Raw genomic sequence first — 22,717 nt, forward strand, 5'->3', positions numbered from 1 at the left:
GAGCATGAAGCTTCATTTCAGAGTCTTATTGGCCAGCCTATCCTTGTTTAAGCAAAGGCTTGTCAAAAGGCCAAGGGTCCAGCTCCAGGGCAAAGCATGGAGCAGGAGCACTCTGCTGATGTGTGTCTACACTTCTTCCAACTGAGTGGCTGCTGCCTTAACATTGCTTTCTTCCTAGCCAAGGTTAGGCAACTATTTATCGAAAGCGTACTCCATAACAGGTACCACTTTATCCACCTCCCTCCTCCCCAATTCTCCTCGCTCCACGCAACAGAGTGAGATGAAGACCTTTAGCATTCCAAAACAGGAAAGGATAAAAACAATAGCTCTTACTGGACAAAGTCTGTGCTGTTTATCTCCAGGTTAACCCAATGCACTCTCTCGTTTTATTGAACATGTCTTGTCATCATTCAGCTACACTAGTGAGACTTCTCAAATGTTTGCATCATATCATCTTGCAAAACATCATTACCCAATTTAGTTTTAAGGAGCTTGACACTGAAGGTCAAGGCCAGCCATCAGTGATTTTTGGAATCTCTGGCTCGGGATGAGTTTTCTGGGACAGCCTCTCTCAGGCAGATGCCGGAGTCAGCCAGGGCTGAGCTGTCCTTCTCCATTCTCCTCCCTGGGGTAGGGGTGAGGGGAGCAGAGAGCTAACATAGTTTTCTCTCAATCAGCCACCCAGGCACGGGCACATTCTATTTCTTCTTCCTTTGAAGATCATCCATTCTGAATCTTAAGTCTTTCAAGAGGCGTGCAAGGTCTTTGTCCTTAAATAACTCATGTATACAAATGGCTCTGTGGAAACACATGACCCTTCTCTCCACGTCCTGTGGGGTGACTCCAGGCACTTCTAGATCTGAGACTTTCATGTAAGGTAGGGGAGTGCTATGGCTGGGAGGAAGTATTTTGGGGTAGGCGGGGCCTTTTACTGCCTTGCAAATTATACTGGGCAGTTAGGGCCTGGTTCTTTGTAAGATAAAACTGGATGAGAGATTTCTTTGAGGCATATAATAGAAATACTTTTAGCTGGAGACTTCTCATTGCACTGATGGGGAAATGGGCATAGAAAGGACAGATAAAAAACAAACTATCTTTCCAAAGGGATTTGATAAATATGGCTTTTCTTAATGAATGCAGAGATGGATTTAAAAAAAAAAAAGATGAAAGACCCCAAATGTTTGAACGATATTAAGTAGGGAATCAGAATGTTTATTTTCCCTTTAAAACACCATATCCATAACGAACTATGATGAGGCAACAGTGCTCCTGCGACCCTTTTTTCCTCGGTAATCTATCCTCCTAATTCCCGAGAATGAAAGATGACTCCGTGCCTGGGGAGAGGGAGCAGATGAGATGGATTTGTGCCGTCGCAGTGCTGCTTTATTTTTCATCCTCAGAGAGAGTTACGAGAGCGATGCTTTTAGCAGAAACACAGCGGAAAGGCCCCGTCCCAGGGCTGGCAGGAGCTCAGCGCTGTGCTTTGCCCAGTTTGGTGCTGCTCGGGCGGCCTGGGGGCGCTGTTCTCTGGGGCCTCACACCCCCCGGCTCCTGCCTCCATGGTGCACGGTTGGCAGGTGTGGTTGCAGGCGTGGCAGGCAGCAGACAGGCACCCCTCGCTCAGGCATCTCTGCTTCCGAAGGGATGCTCTTTAAGGGATCCTCAGAGGTCCCGTTCCTATGGATGGTTCCTTTGCACGTCCAACTGTGCCTGCTCAATGCCAGGCCCTTAAAAAGATGTTACTTTTACAGTAACATTGTATCATGACCACCTTAAAGGAAACTGAGAAGAAACCGATCATCCCTTAGCCTGTGTCTCCGACACGACATACCCGCACCTCCATCCTCTGGGCTTCATGTATATTTATAAAATATACGCGTGATTCCTTTTGTCACATGTCCATTTTCCTGTCACCTGCCTTGGTACCATCTCTTTCTTATCTTTTGTGCTCCTGTCAGTGGCTATGACATGGTGGAAGGAAAAGGTATTGTGAAGCTAAGCAGACCTTACTTAGTATGCATTCTGCTCTACTACGTCGTGGGGTGGTGACCGTCATTTGCTTGTTGGTCTGTCCATCTGTCCTTTTTTTTTTCCTTAAAATGTAGATATCAAAGCATATTAAGTGGCGTTACGAGGGTTCACATGTATAGTACATGTGAAAGGACCCATCAAAGTGACACATATTAGGATGCTCAGTGAATGGTATCTGAGGTCAGTTGGCAAGTTCTGCCACTTTCTACAATTTCTCTGGCATCGATTACTTCCATTGCTTAGCAGACTGAATGAATGATGGGCAATTACTTTCACTCCCAGACTGTTCATGAGGCCTCTCACTGGGCCTTAGAGCCCACGTTTATTCCAGTAAATTCTTCCTGTCACCACCATTTGCCCTTCTAGAGTTCTGCTTTTGCGTTAACTCTGGTTCAAACCTTTCTGTAGCTGCCAGTGCTTATCAAAAATATGTGGAATTTCTTACTGGCCACTCAAGACCCTCTAAATACTCTCTTGCTCCTGGGCTCAGTGTTCAGTCTTCTCTTGGCATCTCAGCTCTCAGCAAACCTGCCATCGTCTCCCATCTGCTGAGATGACCGGCCCCCCTGCTGTTGGCCTTGTCTGCTGACACACGAGCAGGGAGGTGCAGTGTCCTTGGTGGGAGAAGAGCACACGAGCCGAGAATCCAGGGCGTTGTAGCCTGTCTTCTGCAGTGAAGACTTAGGACTCACCCAGTTTCTCTGGGGGTCCATTGCTTTTTAGCATGTTGCTATTATTCAACCAAGAACAATATACTAGTACGTTATGCCCTATGGAGCTAGACTTCAAGCTTTCAAGGAAGGACTGACTAGGTCATTTATTCATTTTATGTCCTCCAATGTTATTCTATCTATAAAAATCTCTTAGGGGATTACGTATCCTTCTCTGTAACTAACAATTCTTTTGTTGATTCATCTTCAGGATTATGTATCAAAACCATTTTGAGCTTAGAAAATATTTGCCGTGTAGTGGATTTTGGTGGATTTGCGGGGACTCTCTCAGTTGGTGACAGCATCTGTGGCAAGCAGGCAGAAACAAGGTGTGAGGGTGGTCCCTAACCTTTCTTCATATCAAAGGGCCGTTTTGTGTAGACTGGGTTTGTGTCTTCATGAGTTCCTCAAATTCAGAATTTTGCTAGAGAAGTTCTGCGACCCATATTTATGGCTACCCATATATCGTTTATAGTTTTTATATATACTTTATATATACATCACCCACAGGGTGTGACGTTTATGAGTGTGTGTGTGCTGGTATAGGACAGTGCAAAGTTCTTTAAATTTGATTTCTGGTTTGTACCTTGGAAAACCGCCTGCCAATCTCCGGCCCTCCCTCCCTCAGTTTTAGAGAATAGAAATTTCGCATTAGGCTTCCTTGGGCCTGGTCAGTGCTGGCATCCTATGATTCTGTTATCTGTGAGTCTAATCAATACTGAACGTTTGCTGAGTCTCAAATGAAATACCTTCTGATTGCTGTTTATGAGATTTCTGTAGTGAAATTGAATTGACTCCTAATGGGGTGTAGCCTCGTTTGGAAAATAAAACTTGTGTGTTAAATCTGGACTATTCTAATTTTAATTTTCTTTTCTCCCCACCAGTTTGCTGTTTTGTGGTTCACAAGAGGTGCCATGAATTTGTTACTTTTTCCTGTCCGGGTGCGGATAAGGGACCCGACACTGATGTAAGTAGTCCGGAAACTATTATTTGATGTTAGCGTGGATTTCTGAGTTTAATTTCTTTCATGCCTGTGCTGCTGTTCTTTGGGTTCATACTCTCGATGGAAAGACTCGTCCATTAGTCTTGTGGCCTCTACTAATGGACAGAAGTCCAGTCGCTTTGAGTCCATTAACTTTGGCCTCTACTAATGGACAGAAGTCCAGTCACTTTAAGCCCTGGCAGGACCACACAGGGGTCAGAGGAGAGTTTCTTGTTGGCTGATACTGTTCCATCTCTCAGCCCGGGCAGCCCCACGGGCCACATCCACCAAGTATTGGGGAGTAGCTTTCACCAACACGATGCGATTCCTTCCTGAAAACGCCGACGAATTTTACAATGAACGTAAATCCCCCTTCAGTGTATTTCTAATGGTTTATTAACTCATAGGTCCATCATTGCTTTCGGCCAGTGCAACAAACTATTTCTAGTTTGCTTTACGAGCTCCTCGCTGCCTTTTCCTTACGGATTATAAATGCTACTGTCGATTTCAATAATTTAGCATTTCGCGCCGGAGCAAATGCTCTCTGAAGCCGCCCGTGTGTGAACACGTAATTTTGTGTGTTCGTGTCCTAATTCTGCCTGTCCCTGCGGAGCGTCTCTCCGTCGCAGCTCTTGCGTGCCGGAAAACGGCATCAGCAAAGGAGCGTGGGGGTTAGGAGGCAGGGAAAGTACTGACATCTCAGATATATTGAGCGGAAAGAAACTCGGGCCATTACATGGAAAGTAATATTTTAACTGGAAAAATAAATAAATAAAGCACGGGGGGGAGGCCTAACGATCAGGCATTTCTATTCTGAACTGCTTTGGCCGTATCGCGTGAGTCACTGACCCTTAGATCAGGTGCTTCGAGTGATTCCTGCCTTCGAAGGCTGTGCCCGTCAGGAGACTTTGATCTCACAGTGGCTTTCGCCGCACGGGCAGTGGAGACGGTGTGTTCGTGGGGAGCTCTGAGCGGTGAAGCTCGGCGTTTTAACACACGTAATGAAGGAACTTAGCCTTGACCCTCGGTGTGTGGGAGCATGCCGCACATCGGTTTAGATGCTGGCACTAGCAGCATAGAGAGGGTGCCCCGGCTCTGAGCCACCACCGTCCCACAGAGACTCCGAGGACGTGGGAGCCAGAGGGAACATCGGAGATAATCTCGTTTCAGATCCTCGTGGACCAGGAAGCCCCAGTCCACGGATGCTGAGTGACATGCCTCCCTCCAAAACACCCGCCCTTTTCGTACTCCCCTTCTTTCTGAAATACTGTCTCCATTTTGGGCATTTTAGAGATAAAAAAATAGGTGCAAAGGAAGAGCACCGACTTTTCTGAAAGTGGCCTGAAGCATCACGTGGTGTTCCTTTCGCTTCCTTGCTCGTGAGTCTCAGCGCCATCTTTCATTTTAACTGTCCTCATTTCTCTGTCCCCTCTCGTTTCGGCCCCCTCGCGAAGGAGGGGACAGTGCATGGGCTACAGGAGTGGAATCGGTTTTTGCCTGACCCCTTCCTCCGTCCACCTCTTCATTCTTTCGGTTAAATACTCTTTACTGGGTACTTAATGTGGGGGAAGGTGGCCATTAAACTACCACTAATTAAAATAGGATGTAGGTGCTCCGAGCACATTTACCTGAGGGCCCTACTGTCCTGGGCAGAAGGCTTCCTCAAGGCAATGGCATTTAATGCAAGCCGGGTGTCAAGTGTCTGGTTAAGCATTTTGAAAGTAGTCTTAGGAACAGTGGGGACCCAGGGAAAGGTTCTAAGCTAGGAATGATGTCATCCTATTTGCATCTTATGAGGGTTGCTGTGGTTGCCTTATAGGAAATGAATCTGGTAGGAGGTGGGCTTGCAAATGAATCTGGTAGGAAGTGGGCTTGATGAATGGCTGAAGATGGGGAAACAGCAAAGGATGGAGAACCAGCGGCACCTACTCTCTAAGTCAGGACGATGGAAGCTTGGAGTAGGTGGAGGCAATGGGGACAGGCAGAGGGAGCTCATTCAGGATATGCTGAGGAGTCGAATCCGCATTGGCCATTGTGGGATGAGGGAGATGGTTTCTGGACCACAGACATGAATGCGGCGGGGGGTGGCTTAAGGCCATGGAGACTCTAGAGCAGCAGTCCCTAACTTTTTTGGCATCATGGACCAGCGCTCCTATGAGACTCTAATACCTGGTGATCTGAGGTGGAGCTGAGGCGGTGATGCTAGCGCTGGGGACCAGCTGCAGAAAAAGATGAAGCTTCCCTTACTCTCCTGCCACTCACCTTCTGCTGAGCGGCCCCGGTTCTTAACAGGCCACAGTCTGGTACCGGTCTGCAGGCCAGGTGTTGGGGACCCCTGCTTTAGAGGGAGAACATATTTGGGAGCATGGGACATGGCAGATCAAGAGTTTGGACATATTCCATTTGGGAAGCCTGACACTGGGTGTGGATGTGGGAGTGGAGGTTAGAAGTCAGGTGTGTCCTGAAGACAAAGATGCTTTTTGTTGTTGTTGTTTTGTTGTTGTTGTTGTTAGGGGTAGATCATCTTGCCTAGACAGGATGTATAGAGTGAGAAGAGATTAGGGCCCAGGAGAGAGCTCTGAGGAGCTGCAGCAGATTGGATGAGAGGAAGGGCAGGGAGGCAGGAGGAAAACCAGGAGTGTGTGTGCTAACTCAATAATCTCCTGAAGGGGCTGGAGGCCAGTTCTCTGATCATGCCTGTGATTTTGTTATGAATTAGCTGTAAGCTTTTGATTTTGCACTTAGATGGGTAACACACATCCCAGTTCACACCGGACAGTCTTGTTGACATGAGAACGTCTTGGTTTAGGCCTGCTATCGATTAACGAATACCTGTTAATTATTTTCAGCAACCCTTTTCATACTCAGAAATTTTGTGCTATTTGGATGATTGTTATGTGGTCTCCTTACTCACAGAGCCTGAAGCCAGGCAGGAAGCCGTAGCGAAGTTCTGCTTGGTGTGACGTTTAACAGGAGGCCTGCCTGTGATCTGACGCTCAGCTGAGTTCTGTTCCTACGCATTGAGCGTTGACTTGCTGTAGGTGCTGAGCCTCACACTTTCACATCCTTGAAAGTAAAGATGAGAAGAGATGAAAACTTTTTTAACATGAGAGGAAAAGAAGTACACGAGAGATTTAAAAGCTGCAAAGAATCAGCGAGTTCTGACTGATTCACAAAGGATCGTACGTTCTCTTCCAAGGAGAAAATACTGGTCCTTGGCGTTAAGCAAAGCCTGTGATTGGTCTTTCTGCAGCCATGGCACGGGAGGGGTCTTTTGTCTGTGTGCAGGGTGATCGTATTTATTACACAAATCTGCAAGATGAACTGTACCAGGGGAGGTAGTTGGAAAAGCATGAAGGTTTCAGGACACAGAGCTAAGCTGAGATGGTAGGAATTTATTTGTTCCCACCTTTTTTTTTTTTGTCAGTAAGTTTAAAACCACAGAATTACAGAGCTGGAAAAGGTGTTAAGGTGACGAGAGGGAGGTCCCGGGCCTGGTTGCATGGTCAGTGGAGCACCCTGGGATCTACCCCTTGGTGTAACCATTGACGTTTTCTGTCCCAATGTTCAGAAAAGTGCTAACGGGCGCGAGAAAGACCACTTAGAAGAGCAGAAGGATCAGTACAAATGAAATATAACTTAAGAGACAAACACTATTCCAAGTATTTTTTCCCCTGAAAATTTAAAATTTATAAATTAAGATTTTTTTTTTTTTCACACCACATTGGATGCTTAAGAGGCACCGTTCAGATGAGTCTTAATAACACCCTCACTGAGCTCAGCGAGACCCAAGCATCCACAGATGGAGAAAGGACAAACCTTGCGAAATCCACAAAAGCTATACGTGCCCTGCCATCTCCCAGATGAAAGGAAAGGAAATGTACTAGAAAAGAAAATAGGCCCCAGATTGCAATCACCAGATGGGGACAGAGCTAAAATTCTTTTGAACAGAGAATCCAGGACTCAAGGAGCAGTCCCCCGTTGAAAGGATGCGGAAGGAGCTTCTGCCTTCGACAGAACGGCCCCCCGAAAAATCAGGCCAGTTTCTCAGCCCACCCGCACCCCGTCCAGACGCGCGGGGCCCTGTCACCAGATCTGCCCGACCGGCATGCCTAGAGAGAAAAGCCCAGATTTCTGAGACTCAAAGTGTAGCCCTACACACACCAGTAGAGAAGGGACATGAAAGACTTTTAAGAACCTAACTATAAAGATAACTCAGTCACTGAGTGAATCTCTGGAGCCAAGACTCACAAGCTGGAAAGAAAGGATGGTGGCTGTTCCCGTCCTGGTCACAGAACAAGCCCACTTGGCGTTGGAAAGGCACTTGGACTTGGTGCAGAATTTGTGTGTCCAGGTGTACGTCCCCAGCACCCCTGCCCCACATCCGAGATTTTATAAGACAACAAAGAAATAAGACAAAACTGGTCCATGTCCGGAAATTGTTCTTCTCCGCCGAGTTAAGACATCAACCAGGACATGCGTGACAGGTGCAGGAGGGAATATCACCTCGCTTGGCTTTGGGGAGATGGGTGGGGAATGTGCCTTTGCTCTTTGAATGTGCTGTTATTTGTTCAGCTCCATTGCTCACCCACCCTGATGGTTTTCTCTGCCCTGTCCTTAATGGGGTGAGGAGGCAGACTGGGGGACGGCTGGGGAGGAAGTTCTAGGGGCCAGCTCTTTCTCAGACTTCTTCCCTTCACTCTTTAAATTTCAGCTCACCAGCCTCTTGCTCCTTCAGTCTGGAACCCCCACCCCTGTTCTTAGAATAATCTCTATGCATCTTAAATTATGTCCACGAAGACAGAGTACTTGGGCTCCTCCCGTATGTACGCGTGAGTGTGTGTGCACGTACGTACGTGTGTGTATACCCAGAAGATGAGCACGTCAGATCCTACCGTGCTTTTTCTCCATGTGCCTTAAATGTGAAAAGCTGCAAAGCAGCCCTTTCAGAGAATCATATCAATCTGAGTCCCGCTTTAGAGCCGTAATATACATACATACACCCCCTTTCAGTCTGTAAGGTTGTATGTAGAGAGAGAAGGCGTTCTTCTGTGATACGCAGAAAATGGCACAAATGCTAAGCAAGTGTTTAAACATTATCTTCGGAACGTTTCCTTTGTGCATCGGATATGTGGACTGTTGAGAAAGCGGGAAGACGAGGCAGTGATCCCTTAAAAGCCTTCGAGCTCCCGGAGCGAATCAGCTTTCCTTTCATTTTTGTTTGCAATTTTGTTTCGCCTTTTTTTTTTGTCTTGTACATATTCACCAGTGCCCCTGGCCTGTCTGGGGACAAACTATTCATGTAGGACTTTGCACTTCTTATACCTGAGCCCTACAATTGAGCAGAATTCAGGTGATTTTAAAAATACCTTCTGGGTCCCCAAGTGTCCCTCACCTGGGAGATAGCCAACGTCCATACGGGCCGTGTCACAAGTTAGTCAGTGCCTGCCAGAGGAAGGGCACAAATGAAGACATTAATTAATGGGTTAAAAGCCAGGGGAGCTTGCTTTCTACCCGGGTCTGTTGTCAAGTCTGTGAAGACAATAAAACGGAGCCATTCGAAGTTTTATTGAAGAGGTGGAGAGCGTTGAGGACAGACACTTAGAACCCAAAATGGAACCTATTTGCCCAAATTGCCACAAAGCAAAGGCAGTGTCTGGGGTGAAGCGGGACTCGGGGGGGTGAGGACGTGTGTCCAGGGAGCAAACCTGCTCTCTTTTTGCGATGACAGCCTTGAGATTTCTCTGTTCTTAAGTTCTTTTTTGTGTCTTAGAAACCAATCAAAAAAAAAAAGGCTGCTGAATTGTTTAAAATTCAACATTTCAAAGCTTCATTTATAATGAAACTCAAAACATTTAAAACCAATCTAGAAATAAATTTAATTAGTGCATCTCCCTATTTTCTCAAAATGTGCTTTTTACATCAGTAATAAGACAATTTTGTGAGCAAACCCAGTTATACCCAGAACATTTTTATATTCCTGAACTGACAAAGTAAAGTGAGATTTGTAAAAGGTGCAGGTGCTAAAAAGTGGCATTTGAAATTCAGCAGAGGGAGGTCAAGAGCTCTGGAGTGGGGGTTGGGCATCCTGGCCGGTCAGGTCCCTGAAAGCCTGTCTAGACCTCGGGTTTTCTGTTTTATGATGTAGGGAGGTTGAACTTAGCGATCTTTAAAGTTGCTTTCAGCCCTAAATTCCATCCCATCACTGAATATTTATTGAGGGCTTCATGCTGTGAAGACGGGAGGGTGAAGACAGTTCCATTCCTGCCCTTCCAATAATACATCGACTTAACCCACAAGGATGAGCCAAGCAGGCAAGTAGCCGTACTGCGAGATTGCAGTATGCGAGCTGCATGATTGCTGCGTTTCGGGGAAGAAATGAGACGCTATTGCGTGGAGGGAGAGAGGACATCTCCGGAGAGAATGAAGGGAGGCTTCCTGAAGGTGGCGACATTTTAAGATGGATTGCAGCTCTTTGCGGGACGTTCTTTTGCAGACAAGTAGACCAGCATTTTTGCGTTTCTCCTGGCTTAAGGGAGTTAGCATCTCCTGCCACACGCTACTCTCCAGTGCCACATAAACTCAGGTGACGCACATTTGCAAGAACACCCGCGAGAGAAACCGCAGCGTTCGGAACGCACGCCCTGGTGGCTCCCGCCTCGCTAGGCCTGTGAGGAAGCCCCTGCCAGGTCCCCGAATGCACTCGCCCACAGGGTGCCATTCCTCACGTGCCCCGATGCCACGGGAAACCGTAGACAGAAGTTATTTCAGGAAAACAAACCCAACCAAAACCCCCATGGCTAATTCTGCTCCTCAGTGGGTGGACTCTCATGGATCAGATGCACAGTAACAGAAGCTTTTCCTACGAGGGAAGGGACTCCTGCGACTTTTGCACCACATGGATTTAAGTGGGAATTAAAAATAGTCTCAAAGGCTTTTATTTGAGACTATCTGCAGTCCTGATGAACTATAGGAGACAGCTGAGTGGTGGAACGTCCATTTTCTCCACCTGCCAAGTTTTGGCCCGTGAGGAGAGCGGGGGGCGGTGGGGAGAGAGACAGAGACAGAGACAGAGACAGAGAGAGAGGAAGAGGGAGGGAGAGAGGGAGGGGGAAGGAGGGAGAGAGAGAGAGAGAGAGAGAGAGAGAGAGAGAGAGAGAGTGTGAGTGTGTGTGTGTGTGTGTGTGTGTGTAATGTTGCAATGCTTAATGATTATGCCTACGTAGTGAATTCTTTGTGGGAACATCTTGTGTGTTTTCCCTTTGAAAACCAAGAGCCCAGCTCACGGCCTGGCACAGAATGGGTTCTTGAAAAAAAATATTTGTTGAACCAAACAGAATGAGTGGACGCTAACCTAATCTAAGTGCCAGTTGTGTTTATCTGGCCTTTAGTTATTTGAGTAGTTTTAGCTACACATGAGAATGTTATTGAACTTCCTCAGCCCCTAGGAATCGATGTTTCATCAGCATCATTATGGTAGCACCTTGCAAGGGGATGGGGGCGCCACAGCTAGTGGGCTTTGCTACTTTTCACAGTAGCCATTTTCAAACCATTGTCTTTACGATGTTATCTGACACATATTTAGTGTCTCTTAGGCCTGGTGCTTCTCTTACATTTATTCGTTATCTGTCATTAAATGTTTCTTGAGCATTTACCATGCGCCAGGTGCTGTGAGATGTAAAAGTTAAAAACAAAACAAAACACGATCTTTATCTTCAAACAATTTATGCTCAGTGGGAAGTCATACATATGAATAGCCATTATTGATATAGATAGTTACTTAAGTGGATAACATACATACACGCACTAGGCGTGCAGCATTATTCCCTGCGTACAAATGTGGTTAAGTGACTTGCTGGGGTCCCACAGGAAATGGCGCATTAGGCTTTGAAGCAGGTCTCTCCACACCCAGTCCTCATCTCTTTCCTTGACACCACGTGGTTGGTCAGCAGAGCCAACTTAAGGGGCAGGTTTTCTGCTTGCGAAGGCTCTATTTTTATGGACGGAGTCTGATGTCAGTGTGACGAGGAGAAATCTTAAAATGGTAAGAGAAATTTGAAATGATAAAATCCTAAAGCGTGAACAGTAAAAGCACTCATAAGCAAGATTAAAAAAAAAAAAAAATGCATACTAGTTTGGACCAGAGCGTGCAGGGCCAACGGGACCAGGTGAGAGCCTGGAGCAGTCTGGAGACTTGGGTTGGGTTCTCCTCATGAAGGTGAGACAGTAGGACTTTCCAAGATGCTGGGTTTCTGGAAAGATTTATTTCAAGTGGCTTCACCCAAAGCTGTAAGCTGGCCCAGGTAGCTTTCTGGCTCATGCCAGAGGCCTGTTCGTGGATTTTAGGGAGTCGCTCTTTTGTAAGATAAAGTAGAAGTCCCATTCAGTCAGCTGTTACCTTCCTCACCTTGGCTGTTTTCCGTTTCTACTGCTTGATGAATTTCTAGGAGGAGACTCAGAACGAGTCTGCAGACAAAAACTAGCATGTTTCCTAGGAGCTAGGAGGAGGAGGAAGATTTATCGAGGATTTTCTAGCTAGCATCATCACTGCGACATTTATTTATTCACAGGGAGACCAAGGTCCAGAAACAATCCCAACCATCAAATGAACCCACTTAGCAGGAGTTCCGTATAGGCCCTCAGTAGTGGCTACGAGAGATGAAGCTCACAGGAGAGTATTTTCTCTGACAGCTGTTTGTATTTTGTTGCTGTCCAGGGCTGTGAGCAAACACTGTCAGTCACATAGTCTCGTACTCGTAAGAGATGACATGGACAGTGGAGGGTCAGTTGTTCTCATCACCGTGTTTATTCATTCACCATTTCTATTTTTATAATCCAACGTATTTCCCTTTATTTTGAGACTGACATAGCAAAAGGAAACACCAGGTTCTAAGAAGAATGTCGTTGTCATGATAACTGTCATCTTGCCGTTAGGCATTGGACCGCCCTGCTCGTGTGAAGGTTTCCCGATGATGTCCTTGATGCGGAAGGAGTGCTCAAGTTCTTTGTCAAGGATGCCATGCTTGAGATGTAGATCCCTGTTCTTACTTCCCTTGCCCTCGAACCAGTGCTTCTTCCCGTTCTTCTCATCTGTGTTAGCACGAAACCAGATTATCGCCTCTGCACAGTCTCCCAAGCCAGGCACCTCGTGACTCACGTGGTCATCTCCATCTTTTTTGTCTCCCATGTCTAAGAGGTCCCCAAGTCTGTGGTTTCTGTCTCTGCCTCTCCATCTTCATAGCCCCCCATCCTTATGGGTGACGAACCGGTCTTAACCGCGTCTGGTCTGTCTGTTCTTTATTTTGTCACCCAGTGGTCCTCCAGTTGTTTTTTATGTATAAATTTATATGGTCGTGCTATTCTCCTGGTTAACATGTTCCAAGGGCTTTTACAGGGCCCCACAGGAAGACTCCTCTAGCTGCTAGCTGGGGCTGCTGGCCAGGATGCCTTTGTCCTCCACGTTGGCCTTTCCAATATAGTGATGCAAGATTTTTATACGTGGTCTGGTTTTCCGAGAGGGCAAGTTTATAAACACTTCACTACCTTTAGCAGGTATCATGTTTCTTGATGTCCCATTGACCCAAACAGGTCATATGGCCAAGCCCAGAGTCCCTGCCAAGGTGGGTTAGTTAGGGTTCTCCAGAGAAACAGAACCCATAGGGTCAGTGTGTGTGTGTGTGTGTGTGTGTGTGTGTGTGTGTGTGTATTTATCACACAAAGAGATTTAGTCTAAGGAATTGGCTCATGAGACCATGGAAGGTGGCAAGTCCCAGGATCTGTAGGGTGAGTCGGCAAGCTGGAGACCCAGGACAGCAGGCTCGGGACACAAGAAGGAAGAGCCGGTATTTAGTTGGAGTCCACAGGAGGAAAAGCCCCCTGCCCCAGTTCTAAGGCCTTCAGGCAAGAAGGATTCTCTCTTGCTCAGGGGGAGATTAGCCTCTTTGTTCTGTTTAGACATTCACTGATTTAAATGTTAATTTCATCCAAAAACACCCTCACAGAGACAACCGGAATAATGTTTGACCAAATATCAGGGTACCTCGTGGTGCAGTCAGGTTGACACACAGAATTAACTGTCCCAGAGCGGGATACACAGGGTGTGGATCCTGGCTGGGGTGAGTCACCGAGGCCATTAATGTAACAGTGCACCGCAGGAAGACTTATTTGGGTTATACTGTGTTGTCATGTTTTCTTTGCCCTAAATGCTGTTCATCTCTATGTCCCAAATGCCTGGTATGATTTCTGAGTTATAGTAGGTGATAATTAACATTTGTGGAAAGAATGAATGAAAAAGTAAAATCGCTGATCCCAAAATAAAATGTAAATAATTTCCTGGGTTTGAGTGAAATATATGTAAAATGTTTCTTGAGATTCTCTCAGAATCATTACCAGCCATTTCCTGATTGCAAGTTAGTTTTTAGGAACTGAATTTCCTCTTTTTAAAAAAAAAGTTCCTTTCTTATTGAGGGACTGGTCAGTGCTTGAAGACATTTAAGCCTAACCAAATTTCGCAAGGTGCCCAGTGAACTGTGCTTTCTAGCTGTGTTATCAGGTTGGCAAACATTTTATTTTTATTTGTATTTTTATTTTTTTTGCTTAAATGTTATTAAGCAAAAACAACTATTAAGAAAATGCTTGTTTTGTCAACTGCATGTTTTCGATTTATATTCCTCGAAGTAATTACTAATAACACAGTAAATCTGTGGAGGGTTCTAACAAATCGAATTCGAGAGGAAGAAAGATGACAGAAAGCGCTAAGGGCAGCACCTCAGGGGTTAGCAGTTTTCAAATTCTTTCCCGTTTGACCACTGCTTTTCTAGGTGCATGTCGTATGCCTCACCGTGCCAGGATAGACAATCTGCAAAACGCGCAGAGGTCGCTATCCATGCTCAGAAAAATTTATGTTGTTACAAGATTGCCATGTGAAAAAATGTATTTTGAAATGCACGGCGGCTCATCAACTGTTTTGCAACAGGCGAGAGTGTGCGTCGTTTTTTGTTTTCCTCATAAAACCTACCTAGGACAAATACCTTGCAGAAGGCAGTTTGCATGTTGCCTGCTCTCTACCATTTGCAGGTCTCCAGCCTGTCCCGCCCCTTTACTTCTTCAAGGCAAGAAGCTTTGTAGGGTTAACGTGGGGTAGAAATGTTTAAAAGGTGAGAATTTCATACTTGGAAATGACATTCTTGGTGGAGGCGGGTGACTTTAGGTTTCTAGATAGTAAGTGTATTGGTACTCATTTTTTTCTTAAACAGGTCACTCTCCTGTTCATAAAACTAATCACAAAAGACCAGGGAAGCTTGGAAAAGAAGGGTTCACGTAGCAGGTCTTAAAATGAGCAAGGCAGCACTGCTCTCTTTAGTATTTGCTAAGTCTGAACGATGCACCAAGTTCATTTTGATCACAGTTTTTCATTACGAATCTGTAACTTAGAGTAACTTAATGTACAGAACTAGAATGGGAGGTAACGGTAAATTGAAAATTTAAAAAGGAATCACATCATCCATCAGTGAAACAGACCTTTCTCTGCAGGTGCACACGCCCACCGTCTTTAAAGATGCGTCTTTAGATTAGATCATATTCTCACATGGTAAATTTCTCTTATTTAGGAGCCAAACAATCGGAGAGTCCAACAAAATACCCTGTAGCCTCCTCATTTGTTCCTTGTTTCTGCTCTCCTGTGGTTTATCCCCTACACAGAGTGATATTTTGCATGTATCAAGCAGATCAAATCATTGTATTGCTCTGTCTAAACCCTTTCGTGGTTTTCCTTGACCATTGGAATAAAATATGAACCTCTTGCGTTGGTCAGCAAGGCCCTTTGTGATTGTGATCATCTCCTGTCCACCTCACCGACCAGCTCATTTGCACCTCAGGGCTGTGGCGCTGATGGATTCTCTGCTTGCAGCTCATTGCCAGGTGATGCTCGTAAACACCATTCAAATCTCTGCTCAGGTGACATCTCCCTGCAGAGGCCTTTTTAGATCACACCTTCCCCTCTTTGCTGTTAGTCTTTCCTCCTTCATGTACTTCGTAGCCCTTGTCACCACCTGAAGCCACACTATTTATTTGTTACCTGATTACTGCCTGTTTTCTCTGCCAGCATGAGGCACCATGAGAGGAGGGACATTGTCTGACTTTCCTATTTAATCTAGAACTGGCGCATAGTAAGTGCTTAATTGATATTTGTTGGCTGGATGAGTGAATGCATGTTACTTTCACAAGGGAGATGAAAAATTTTATAGGGTTTCGTTCGTTTCCTTCCAATAATATAACTAAAAGGTAATGTCCTAGGATCAATAGATACTTTTCCTTTTCTGTGATTATAATGTACCATATAATAATAAACTGGCCACGCCAGTTAAGCCCAAGGCCGCCTCTGTGATTGGATGTATCTTCCCAAAACAGATGTTCTTCATAATCTTAATGTTGAGAATATGTGGTCTACAAAGTTCATGTAAAAATAAAATGTCTATGATCAATCTTATTTAACGAGAATACCTAATTCCCTGCCAGATTCTGAATGTCAGTCATGCTGGTAAGTGGGATAAGTGTTGCATTTAAAACCTTGAGAATAATTTATACCCAGTGGGATCTTGACATCGCAAATGATGGCACGTGCCTATCGCCTTGGGAGCTGTGTCCTCTTTCTTAGATTTCATTCTGCAGCCATCAGTTTCCTCTACTCACATTCTTGTTGATCAGTGGGGAGTCGTTAAGTCAATTGTGATACATCCGTGTGAAAGAATGTGCACAGGCATTAAGGATGATGATTAGAAAGATGCAGAAAAAGGCTTATATGATGCTAGGTGCACAAGCTTAACATAAAGTTATTACTGTGATTGACACTGGAACAGAATTTGTGTGTTGGGGAGCAGGAACTGGAAGAAATCCTAGGAAACTAAAATCATGTGATAAAAATTGAGTTTTAACATGATTTGACTTAGACTATCTTTCTGGATTTAACCTCGTTGGAACGGTACAATTTTTGAAAAGTTCCAAAAGTCTTATTGACGTATCCTTACCTCTCTCTAGTCCCATCCTTATAATTTCTACTGAAAAGTGACAAAATGCTATGTTCTCCCAGAACGTGACTTGAATGAAGCATCCGCTCCTGTCTGAGACTTCCTCTTTGCTCAACGGCGTGATGGCAAAGCTGCCCTTTGCAGAGGCCTAGACCGCTGAGTGCTAAGCGTTCCAGTTTGGGCTCGTGTTCAGACACGGGTAGTAGAAAACCTGACCAAACGGGCTTGAACTAAATAGAGATTTTGTTCTCCTCATGTGACAAAATGTTCGGAACTTGCCAGTCTGGGGCTCACGTGGCAGCTCCGTGATGCCATGACAGACCCAGCGTCCTTCTGCCTTCCAGTTCAACCATCTCATCACGTGGCTTTCGTTCTTCTAACCTCACTGTGCCTGCCCCAGCCATCTGTCCCTTACCATCCCATTCTGTGTTCCAGGCAACAGGAAGGGGCAGGGCGAAGGTCAAGACAGAGAGCCTGTTGAGTCTGTGCCCTTTTAAGGAACTCCAGAAACCCATGCCAGGAACCTCCATTCACATCCGGGTGGCTGGAACTGTACCACACAGCCTCCCCTACTTGGAAAATGTAGGGTTTATGGCTGGATGGTTTTATTTTAAGCTGGGTGTATTTCTGCTCAGACTCAAATCAAGGTAGTTCAGTAGTAAAGAGGAAGGGAATGGGTTTTGGACAGGCAACTAACCATGAATTCTGTTAAAATCGTCGAAGATGGATTGCCTTCTAGACAAAACTGCCTTCATGTGTTGTGAGTGTGTGTGTGTTCTTTTCTATACCACAATCGTTATGATCTCATCTCAGTAGTACAGGAAAGATTGTGTTACATTATGTCAGATGGCGTTTTCAGATGCAATCGAATTAACTGAGTTTCTTGATCTGTTGATGATAGATAAAGGAGACAGGAATGAGGAAGTCTTATAATGAGGTGTTTTTTTTAACAAGCCTCCCCAGCCATTTAAACAGTTTGTTGGTTCTAAGTTTTTTTCTTTTGCAAGAAGCATTTTTGTCTTAATAATGAGATATTTCGAGCTTTGATAATTGTTTATTTAGCCATAATGTTCTTATTACATAGTAGTTCTTGATAGTAAATAATAAGGATTGATTGAGGCAAAAACAGATATATCAACAACTCACTCTTTATGGAAGCAGCTTCGGTCATCTGCGGCAGAGCATCCTCCAGTTTGGGGGAAGCACTCCCCCGTGGGTACCAGACATCACCTGGAGTATGAAGGGCTGTACAGGCCGCAGATCTTAAGGAGGTATCACAAAACTGGCAAAACTGGTGTGATCAGGAAACTGTAGAATAGAGACCCAGAAAATAAGTCGGGAACGTTCAGCCTGAAGAAAGGAATAAGTCATAGGAGTGGACGAGCGCTGCCTTCCATCCTAGGAAGAACAGTGGACTTTGGAATCCCAGGAGCTGACCCATATCCAGTGATGGGGTTATAGGTGTTATAAGAAGGAAGGGTTTAGCATAAACCCCAAGGAGAACTTCCAACGAGTAGATAATAGGAGAGGGACCCCAGAACAGGGAGCCCCCAGAAGTATACGAAGGGATGCTAGTCCTGCTCGACCCAGGAGGCAGAGCGCTGGCTCCAGTACACTCTCTAAAGTTTGAGATGACGCTCGGAGGGCAGTGGGTTTCTCTCTGCAGCGGCTTTCTCCTGCGCCGCCCAACGAGTTCCTAGTCTTCAAGAATTACATGTGGCATCTCTTCTTTCAGATTTCCCTGACCACCCTGTCCACCCTCATGGACCCCTTTTCACGCCTCCTCTCCGGCAGTTCAGACCGCCCCATCTGTCTCCCTGTGCGTACCTCTCCGAAGACGTCGTAACCCTGTGCTGTAATCGATCTCCGTCTCCGTCCGTACAGCCCAGCCCCTTGAGGGCGAAGCGTGTCCTTCATCTGCCTGTCCTCAGTGCTTACCTGCAATCTGGCGTATCTGAATAAATAAATATTGGGTCAGCAGGTACATGAATAGAGATTAGTGAGCCTCTGCTGAGTTAACCTGGATATAATACGGAATTTCTGTTTTTAAGTTGAGCCAGTTGTGGCCTCTCGGCATCATGGATGGTCATTGAGAATATAGCATAAGACGTGGTTCTTTGTTGCAGGTGCCATCTCGTTTAGATGTCTGACTTCCATGCTTGTGACAAGGTTGAAAATGACCCGTCAAGCCGTTTTCACGAAGCCCTTTATGCACCTGACGTGTGGGTGCAAGTTCTGCTCTGCGTCTCTGTCTATGGTTGTGATGCGAACAGATAGGATACTTAGAACGAATGTGAGTGCAATAGGTGGCCAGGTTCCCTTTTGTTTATTAAACTAGAATAAATAGAGAAGAACAAGGCAAGTTTTAAAAATAACTTGATACACATGCAGGTGAAATAACCTTACCTCCCAGTAGCTGAGAAAAAAAAATAGGTCCCAATTCTGGCTATTGTTCCAGTATATTTTTAGTAAGAGGGCTTTCTTCTTTGATGACCGGTGAGGGAAAAATCATGGCGGAAAAAAGTATTAGGCAGGGAAGGAGAAAGCTACCCAGTGTGTTCGGTGCTTCCTTTTATTTCCGCCTCATCTATGAGAGAAAAGCAGACATCAGCTGATCACGAGCACAGTAGAAAGGGAAAATATAATGTTTTCTCTTCTCATATTTGTTTACAGTATGTGATTTAGTTATAATACATACTGCTGTGAGTTATTTTCAGTCTGTGGCTTGGTAAACTGTTTGAAGGGCCTTCTAAGAAACTCCTGTCTCATATTTCCCACTTTAATTTTATTCAGGAAAAATGATGGTTTGAGGAGCTTCCTGTCAGCTTTTAGCTTTTAAATGAACACAGTTTATTTGCCATTGCATTCAAACTCTCAGCATTTCACTGTTACTGCTACCGGAGAGGTTAGGTCTGTTTCTACTAGAATCTTCTAAGGGAAATTGATGAACCTGGTAACCTAATTTTAGACCTTCAGAAATTTGGCAGATGGATGGTATTTATAGTGTCCTGAATCAGTTCCTATTAGATGTTTAAAAATAGTCACATCATTAGAGCATACAGTCGAGAAAGAAAAAATTTCAGCCTCAAATCTAATGCCCAGCACATTGTTTTTAGTCTCCTAAAAAGGGATATGCATTTTGGTAACAATTTCTAAAGAGCTTTTCTGTACTCTCTTCTTTCTCTTTCCTGCATGATGCTGCTGTTGTCATGGAAACAGATCTTGGAGTTGCTTTGTTATACAGTGTAAGGGACTCCCTGATACAGAGTTACTGCAAGTCATTATCATCAACACAGAGCCTTTATTAAGTGTTGCACTGTGATGCGTATTGTACAAAACACAAAACTATATTTTGGAGCTTACGCTAAAGACATGACTTCGACATCCATACACATAAAACAAACATCAGGGTCCTCAGCCACAGGAATCTTGGAAAGTACACACAATGGGCACTTGCTACTTCTATTGCGGGTGGTGAGTTATATCGTTGGTCAGGGCTCAGGTCATTACTCTGTACCAGTTCGAGTCAGCTTATTGAAGAAGGAGGCTTTGGGAAGGTTGTTGAGTGGTACAGGAAAGGAGCAAGCCAACAGTTAAAGGGAATTGTTGGAAATTCCCAAATTTCCAACCGAAAATTTCAACAGCCGTTTAGAGGTGGAAATTGGCTCCTGAGATGAGAAATGGTTATGCATAACTGTTTGAAGGCTCTGAGGCCTCCAAGTTAGAATGTTTTATTAGCAAGTTTACAAGTCATAAGATAGCCCAATTAGATATTAATGCAGGGTGTTTTACTACATACATGATTTTATTGATTGGCGTCTACATGGGGTGAAGTGACTAGAATACGTGATGCCCTGGGATTGTCTCTTCTCACTTACCAGCAAATACTGTCCTCTCTCTGGGTGTCTGTCTGTTACGTCACCTTTCAGCTGGTGATGCTCCCAGCAGTTGTACTGAGGGTTCAATGCAAGGAGGGGGGGTGATGATTAATAAAGGAACTCTCGATGCCTGGTAAGTGCTAAGTCCCCCTGCTCACATACCCTTTAGCATTCCCTAGGGCAGTGGTTCTCACGGTGTGACCCCCTCCCCACCTGCAACTTCAGTGTCACCTGGGAACTTATTAGAAAAGCAAATACTCAGGTATCACAGAAGTACTGAATGGGCTTCTCTGAGGGCGGGCCTGGGGATCTGGTTCAGAGCCCTCTAGGTGGATGCACTCTGTCGGAGAACCATTACCCTAGGACATGTTTCTGGGGATGGGTTTACCTTGGCCGTGACCGAGTACAGTTCTTGTTGCCAGGCGAGATTCCTGGTCACCGATGGAACTCACCCACTACTCTGTTAAAAGAGGGGTATTGAATGAGGTGGCTTTTAGATTTCTGAGCTGTTGGAAGAACAGGATAACAGGTGAAAATTTCTATATTTATCCTGCTGTCAAAAAGCATGTCCAGTTCAATTTATCAAAGTTAACCAGCAACCATTTATCCCTAAATTTTCAGGTGTCCACATTAATTTTTAATAATTTATAACTTTTGCTTGGGCTAACGGAACAATTGACCACCACACTCTTTTCTAACTCTCGTATTCTGCATTGTTATTCCTAAGTGACAGTTGATTGCTGGGCTTCTAAAACCCAGAAGACTTGTCCCCAGACTTAACAGGAAAAATAGAATGATTCCAGTACCTCTTACAGCTGCTATTTCAGATCCAGTGACATTCTCCTGGGTCTGTCATTCCCAATTTTATCGCCTTTTAAAAACCTGCTATAAAACAAAACAAAGCAAAAAACAGTGCAGTGATTGAAAACTCTCAAACCAGGGCCTCCTTAGGATATTGGGAGGCAAGGGGTTTTAATGTATGAGATGCTTCAGCTAATGTGTTACATGTGGCATCCTTGGGACTCTTTGGGGACTTGCCCACTCGACACAAACCAAATTGTAGCTTCAACTAATTTTGATTTGGAAATTGCCCCCTAAAAAGAAAAAGCACTAAAAATGTTTGACATTTATAGGATTTCTGCTGCAGTCTGCAGTTTCTCTAACAAGCGTATTCACAGACATTGAACAAATTTGGCAATTGCTAACTCATGTTTTTATAATGTGTAGGAGTAGAAATACAGCGCTAAGAGTATATTATAGTGGTGGGTATATAGGGCATCATGACTGTCAAAGTCAGAATTCTCATTTTTATACGTCTTCGGCATCCACATATAAACTCATCTATAAGGATAACGGTATTGCGTGACCACAGAGAATTTTTTTTTCTCTAATTCTTAATTGCTTTTCACACTTACTTTTTCTAATAAGTACCGTCTCTGGGATCCCAGAAGAGTGGTATAAATGACTTTTTTTTTTTAAAGGGGAAATTGAAATATGGTCTTTTCTTTCTTTTTTGGCTAATTAGGACAACTGAAAGTAAACATCCAATTATGCAGTGACGAATCTCGTCTGGCTCAGTCTGTATTCTTTAAGGAGTCCTAAGTTAAAAGAATGTATGTTGAAAAGAGGGCCAGTGTAAGACGAATTCTGATTTCCCACAGAGGATGAAATCCTCTTGATTTTAATAGATTTTTACCATGTGTGTGGGAAAAGAAAAGAGGGTCGAGAATTGTTTTATCCCTTTGAAAGGCAAGAATACTGGCTGAGGAAATAGCAAGACCTGGTTTCTACTTTTAGATCAGTCTTCAAAATACTGAATGTTCTTTGAAATAACAAAATATTCAAGCGAAGAAAGGATTGAGGAACTGACTAAAATTTGGCTCTGAAAGAACCTTCTTTCAGACCGGGGCCCTCTTAGCTACCCTTCAACCTCATTCCCCTCCTAGCCACATTTCAGCCCCAATTCTGTGTGACAGGGACAGGGGTCTTTCTCTTGGTCTGGACCACAAATTCCAAAGATGTCCAGTAGGGAGCTCCTGGGTTCCTGAGACGGGCATCCTCCAGGTGGAGGTAGACCGGGAGCCAGCAAGG

The 22,717-nt window shown here is 44.8% G+C and overlaps 1 protein-coding gene across 1 annotated transcript in view; it reads left to right on the forward strand.

Moving 5' to 3' along the window:
- Positions 1–22,717, forward strand: part of PRKCA (protein kinase C alpha) — a 375,347-nt gene that overhangs the window by 148,961 nt on the left and 203,669 nt on the right. Inside the window, exon 3 of the mRNA XM_039859924.1 lies at positions 3,626–3,708. Coding sequence (XP_039715858.1) covers positions 3,626–3,708 — 83 coding nt within the window. The remainder of the gene's footprint in view (positions 1–3,625; positions 3,709–22,717) is intronic.

This window comes from Pteropus medius, unplaced genomic scaffold (genome assembly GCF_902729225.1).
Source record: "Pteropus medius unplaced genomic scaffold, Ma_sr-lr_union100, whole genome shotgun sequence".
Taxonomy (NCBI): domain Eukaryota; kingdom Metazoa; phylum Chordata; class Mammalia; order Chiroptera; family Pteropodidae; genus Pteropus; species Pteropus medius.